At 46.9% G+C, this 6664-nt stretch overlaps 2 protein-coding genes across 2 annotated transcripts; one reads left to right on the top strand and one right to left on the bottom strand.

The window, feature by feature from the left end:
* Window positions 1–574: 574 nt before the first annotated feature.
* Window positions 575–2004, top strand: LOC311370723 (transmembrane protein 69-like; the record flags this gene model as incomplete). The annotated part of the gene is made up of 3 exons (XM_084489051.1): window positions 575–670; window positions 1043–1081; window positions 1246–2004. The coding sequence occupies exons 2-3, from the start codon at window positions 1043–1045 to the stop codon at window positions 2002–2004; spliced, it is 798 nt and encodes a 265-aa protein (XP_084345177.1). The 5' UTR covers window positions 575–670.
* A 940-nt stretch (window positions 2005–2944) lies between these two features.
* LOC311370722 (mitochondrial adenyl nucleotide antiporter SLC25A24) lies at window positions 2945–5889 on the bottom strand (the record flags this gene model as incomplete). The annotated part of the gene is made up of 6 exons (XM_084489050.1): window positions 5662–5889; window positions 4942–5094; window positions 4415–4522; window positions 3794–3961; window positions 3360–3510; window positions 2945–3126 (listed from the first exon to the last, which is right to left on the bottom strand). Exons 1-6 carry the CDS (start codon window positions 5722–5724, stop codon window positions 2945–2947), a joined length of 825 nt encoding a protein of 274 aa, XP_084345176.1. The 5' UTR covers window positions 5725–5889.
* Between the last annotated feature and the right edge of the window lie 775 nt (window positions 5890–6664).

Below are 6664 nucleotides of genomic sequence, written 5' to 3'. Positions count from 1 at the left end.
CCCAGAGAAATACGTAGTTTTATTCAAGGTAACGGTCACTTAATGGAGTCATATCGCCCTTACTACCCACGAACCTCAACCTCTTCCACCTTGAAGTCCTGCCTATGGCCTTTTGATGAAGAACTAGACACAGTGCGACACCTGCTGGTCAGTTTTGGTAAGCGTAGTTTTTGATGATATTTTTGTTCACCCGACTTGTCTATAGCATTACTGAGGATAAACTGATCCTATTCTTTGAATTAAAAAAATAGATATGATGCGTTATGGTAAATAAATTGTATTATTGTATTCAAAGATTGATACCTTTGTTTTGATTAGATGTCAACCGCCTGGCAAAAGGAGAAGTAGGGAACTCTTATCTGAATTCGTCCACGGCCCACTTATTTGAATATGACATAATATATTTGAATCTGTTCCGTAATTTAATAATAAACATATTGATTTTGTATTTATTTAAAGTACTGTCTGTTCCTTCCTTATTGTTTTGTCCCCAGGCACATTGGTTTATTATTGTAGGCAGAGCGGAACTGATGTTGCTGGTCTGGGAGCCTTCGAGCTGCCACGGAAGAAATGAAGCGCGTACCCGATACATGTCATTGACAGGCGGTGTCACGTCTCACCAAACGTTCAAAAACTCCAAATAGAATGATGTGTTAAAGTTGAACCCAAGGTAAGCACGTCCCGGTGCACAAATTGTACACCGCAATTGTACAACACAATTGGTGCATGTGACGTGTTGTTGTGTTGTCTGTCTGCGGCTGTGTGTCCCGCTCAATGGTCACCGTCTCACTTCCAGTGAAATGTGAAGTTATACTCTCTTATAGTTTTGTTAAATGGCCTACACACGTTTAGGGTTAACAAATATTTTATTTTATTTTATGTTATTATATATAAATTATCAATATAATACATTTGTGAGTGAGTGAGACCTGTGCTAGTGACAATTTGTAAGCCAAGAATGAATGTAGATATATATACGATAGAGGGTCTACAGATGTATACTATAGACCCGACTAACCTTAGTGTTGACCTCTTTCCTCAGATGCTCCGTGCACTCTCCAGAAGAACCACCTCTCTGCAGGCAAGTGCACCTCTGTGACTTTTTGTTGTATTTGATGTACTTCAGAGCAGTGGTTATATACCCGGACCACGCTGTCCTGCCACCGGTTCTCTCGTGGTGGTTATTGTCTCCGTGAGGTCGTGTTACCACTTTATTTTATCAACTCTATTTCGGTCCTTCTTTAGGTGCTGCGGTGGGCCCGCCCACCGTGTGGCTCCTGGCTCTCCGCTCCCTGTGCTGGAGCTCGTGGTGTGTCCAGACCCCAGGCGACCTGCTGGGCTGCAGAGCCGCGCTCCCAGCAGGTCGGAGGCGGTCTGGAGAGACGCCGCTCTCCGGAGGCCGCTGGCGGTCTCACCGGCGCGTTTCCCTCCCAGCGGACCCGGTCTTTCCACGACTCTGCGGTGCGGCTAAAAAAACGTCAGCAGCCAGAGCCGCCTCCCAGAGAGCTGGACCTCCTGCGCTACGACATGAAGCACTTGTGGAAAGGCCCCACGCCCGCGCTCTGCCTGGGGATGGCCGGCCTCATCCCCTTTGTGGCCCCTCCTCTGCTCATGGCCGTGACTGAGACTTACCTCCCGGAGTTGGCCTACGTCCAGGTGGCCTACGGGGCCTCCGTCATCTCCTTCCTGGGCGGATCTCGCTGGGGATTTGCCCTTCCTGAGAGCAGCCCTGCCAAGCCTGACTGGATCAATCTGGCCAACAGCGTGGTCCCCCCCCTGCTGGCCTGCGTGGCCATGCTGCTCAGTGACAGCGTCACCCCGGCAGCCACGGTGGTCATCATGGGCCTGGGGGTCTCCCTGCACTACGACCTCTCCCTCCTGCCCACCTACCCCAGCTGGCTCAAAGCGCTCCGCGCCGTGGTGACCACGGTGGCGTTCCTCTCCCTGGTGTGCACGCTCGTGATGGACGGCCTCTTTCCAGTTAAAGTAATTTTTTCAAGTTGATAAAATCAATGTATAAATTCAAGGCTATGATGTTAACTACGAAGGTAAAGAAATAGATGATAAACTGTTCAGGTGTCTTTAGCTTTGCGTCATTCTGAAATGTGTGCAGACACTAAATCAAGAAAGCTCTTGGTGTCTCGTTACATTGTGCTTATTTAAAGGCAGCCCGATACCTGAATGTTTCAGAAACGGTACATGTTCCAAATAAACAACGCCACATGTTTATTAAAATACATATTTAATGGCAATACAAGCATCTAATTCAAATTGGAAGGAAAGGCATTTCAATCGGGGTGGTGTAGAAGAGGTTTGCATATCTGAGAACATAACGGAGTAAGGCACACATCCCATAAAGTTCACCTTGTTCAAAGTGTGCAAAAGCAGTCTCAACGTTCAACTAGAAAGGATCAAGACCCAGCGGCACTCGGTGATCAGCCTCATGAGGGGCCGATATGTTTCAGGGTAAGAACATGAAAGCCAAATACAGATTTACGCAAAAACTAATGACATGAATAGTTCGGTATAGACCACCAAAAATAGGCCTAAATAAGGGTACTTTACCTTCAGTGCAACTGTTCATTGCATGTTCTATGTAAATAACATCTGATACGACATCACATCTGATAGCATATTTGCATAAAACTTGCATATCGCCTGGGATGGCGCTGACATCTCCGTGCAAAAACAGATAATTTACCAGGATTTTTTTCTGTCTTTACCACCTCAGTTATAAACCAGGCCCTGGAAAATATAGCTCAAAAGTAGAACACAACCTAAACAATTAGTATTTCATCTCAGCCTTCAGCAGCAGGAGAGGCCGCCGTGATGCAGCTCTGACTCCAGGCTTCAGTCGCTTCCAGGTTTCACTTCCCTCAGTACAAAGAAAGGGGAAAGGCTATGTTGTTGTGTGCATGTGTGGGACACACGGAGTGTTGCACTGCTACTTCTGGATCCCCAGACCAGACCTCATGTACTCGTACACCACGTAGCTGATGCTGACGGCCGGGATGACCTTCATGAAGTTGGGCAGGATCCCGCGGTAGAGTCCGAAGAAGCCCTCCTTCTCCACGATCTTCTTCACCATCCGGTTCATCGACATCTGCTCAGCGCCCTCAATAGACGCTGAGGACACGGAAGATCAGAGGAAGATGACATCACACGGCTATGAACAACATTTAATTACATTGAAACACCACGTCATAATGACTACTATTGGTCTATTGGTCAACAGCAATATAGTAAACTATCAACAGTTCACCCTGACTTCAAGGTATTATACTAGTGCGATTTCTTTTTACAGACAAGGCACAAATGACAACACAGTGACTCTGGCGGTTCGTCTACGCGTTCCGTACCCGCTGCCTGCATCCGCGTGCGGATCAGAGCCAGAGGGTAGCTGGTCAGCTGACCGCAGGTGCTGGAGACGGTTCCACAGCCCAGCAGCACCAGGATGCCCGGGTTGGCCGAGTCTTTGGCGTAGTTTGCCAGCCACGCATTCTTCAAACTCTGATCAAGTAACGGTGAGGAGGAGAGGGCCGTCAACATGGTGACGGATATGGACGTGTAACAGTTATATAGGGCATTAGTTAAGCTGTAACTAGTAGGTATTGAAGTATGTCATGATACAAAGGTTTGCTGCTCAGCAGATGATTCAAATTGTAATTGACTTCAATTCTTTGATTCCATGTGTAGCTTGGAAGTATCTTTGTAAAAAGTGTCTGAAAGGCTGAATGTAAACGTAACGCATGGCACCTTTAGCGCGCGCTACGATTGACTGAATGCGACGCACCTCGTACACAGCCAGATCTATCCCGGCGTATGGAATGATGCCCAGTATGTTGGGGAGGTAGCCTTTGTAGAAGGCCTTCACTCCCTCCTTCTGGAGGATCTTCTTGGCACAGTCAAACATTCCGGAATATTGTCCGGTTTTTCTCAGAGTCAGCCTCGTCTTCATCACCTGGAATGGTTAAGATTATTTCATAGGCTGTTTGTTGTTTGATAGATAATATAGTAATATAATAGAACATATAAAGGGGTCTATGGTCCATTTAACATTTAGGTTGATCATTTGATTTAAGTAGAGGAGGAAAACCATCGGAAATATGTTATCGGTAACATTCATAATGCTCTTGGTGGACATGCATTATATATCGATATACTATTTTCTTTTATATCTTGAGTAACACAGCCTGCTTCGGAATGTTGCTCCGAAACCAAACGACAGTATCAACAACTGTGAGCCGCATACACACCCACAATGCAAACACACCTACCCCGACTTCCATGGGGGGCAAAGTCTGTCAGTCCAGTGCGCTTCTCACCTCACCTCACTATGAAATGCATGCAGATACAACCGCTGCGCTGCACCCAGTGGGCTGTACCCAGTGAGCTTCACCCAGCCCTGCCTCACCTCCATGGGGTAGATGGCGGTCTGGGCGGTGGCTCCCGCCAGCGAGCCGGCGATGAAGCGCTCATGAGTCCGGATCTTCCCTCCGTCACTGGACAGCAGCTTCTTGTACTGTCGGAAAAGAACAGGAACAACGTTGCTGCTGTACAATAAATTAACTGAAAGAAGTTAACGTTTATCAACATTAAAAACATTTCATATTCCGTTGGCCTCGAACCCGTTAAAAAGCTATAATATGTAACATCATGGGACAGGACAGTGATTGCAAAACAAAAACGATCAATGTGGAGATGCATTCATTAATAACGGCCCTGTCCATTGACATAGGTTTGACCCTGATGCCAAATAGAAAACATTCCTAAATGGGATTTCCCTCCTGAATTGGAAGTCCTTTATTGTACTGCAATTGTTTTACCTGTTACCTGTTCATAAAGTGGGTGAAGCTGTACCAGTTCATAAAGTGGGTGAAGCTGTACCTGTTCATAAAGTGGGTGAAGCTGTACCTGTTCATAAAGTGTTTAAAGCTGTACCTGTTCATAAGCCATGAACTTGATCGCCGTCTCCGGGGCTATCTTGAGGACGTTGATGCCGTTCCCTCTCCACAGGGACGTGGGACCCCCTTCCTTAAGCATCTGCTTGAAGCCGCCCACAAGGCTGATCTTGTTGCTTTTGGTCGAATGCACCTGTGTAATAAATGTGAATGGTTAGACATGACGTGCATAAAACAGGTTTAGGTAGAGAACATAATGACACAATGTGTTTGTTTAAGGGAGAGGTTTTTATTGGCGTGAAACTACAGGGCTGTGTTATAAGATATATATCGGGGGACGGGAGAAAAAGGCTCTTATTTCCCTCCGTCGTTATTTTACTTTACGGCAGCATTTTAAGTACAAGTTACGAGCTGAGTTACACCAAGTACTTATTTTGGTTATTTTGTCTGTTGAAGATTTCTGAAACTTGGAGCAGAGCGTTTTTACATTTGTTTTTGATCTACTAAGTCCGGGGAAAACGCACACTTCTCAAACATGCATGCTTTTCCTGTTGTTGGTATGAGCATATGGTGTCCATTCCAGAGGTCTGTGGTTCGACTCCACTCTACACCTCGCCCTACTGCACTCAGTGGTACTGATAAAAGCTTACTAAAAGATACAGTGTTGACAACGCGTGTCTATTGACGGTGTCTTTTGCGTCCATCTGAACAGATCCCAGAGCTGTAGAGCGCTCTGCGGAGGGACGGTCCTGAGGCTGACCTGCATGAAGACCTTCATCCGGTCCAGCGGGGCGGTGCCGGTGCGGGACACCGCCCCGGCCATGGCGCCGGCAGACAGCTGCTTCCACCACACGCCGGTGGTCTTCTCCTCCTCGGTGAACTCGTCTGGGATGGTGAGGCTGTCTCCGATATCCAGAACCTACGGTAGAACGCGATAGAACAGGGTTCTTATTAAAAAATAAAACCTTTTAGAACCACATCAGCTTACACGCGCACGCACGCACGCACGCACGCACGCACGCACGCACGCACGCACGCACGCACGCACGCACGCACGCACGCACGCACGCACGCACGCACGCACGCACGCACGCACGCACGCACGCACGCACGCACGCACGCACGCACGCACGCACGCACGCACACACGCACACACACACACACACACACACACACACACACACACACGCACACACACACACACAAGCTTCAGTTCAAGTGGGAGTGATTTGACCTGCGTTGCAAGACAATTTGAACAGACATCCGATTGCCTTTCAAAACTGTGTTTGAACCAGAGAACAATTGTTCTTCCTACCAATGCACCCTAACACAGGGCAGGCTATTCAAATGAAGGCGCTTCACTGAGAGGAAAATGTTCGTGTTGAAACAATGTCGAACTTTTGTCGAGACCGCGACCAACTACTGTCCTGTCCCCAACTTAATCTCTGTGACGACACTTCACTTAACGTTACTTAATCCAGTCTTAGGCAACCAAATTAAGAGGCACTCTTCACACTTTCCGTCATGTGCAACATCACTGAAGCAAGAGTAACATGAACACTCTGGACACAAACACTGTAAAAATCCAGAAACCGTGTATGATGGTCTATGCATATATGCATATGCATTGGTCTGTCTCATACACACATTGCACTACCGACACTTTAAGGACTTGGACTAGGACTAGGACTTGAAAACATTATATTTTAATTTTATTACATTGTTGATATTGTTGTTTTTATATTATATATTATATATTTTAT

Source organism: Micromesistius poutassou (assembly GCF_964030765.1).
Source record: "Micromesistius poutassou genome assembly, contig: SCAFFOLD_6621, whole genome shotgun sequence".
Classification (NCBI taxonomy): domain Eukaryota; kingdom Metazoa; phylum Chordata; class Actinopteri; order Gadiformes; family Gadidae; genus Micromesistius; species Micromesistius poutassou.
Note: the sequence above shows the minus strand (reverse complement) of the source record. Positions and strands in the feature narration are given on the sequence as shown.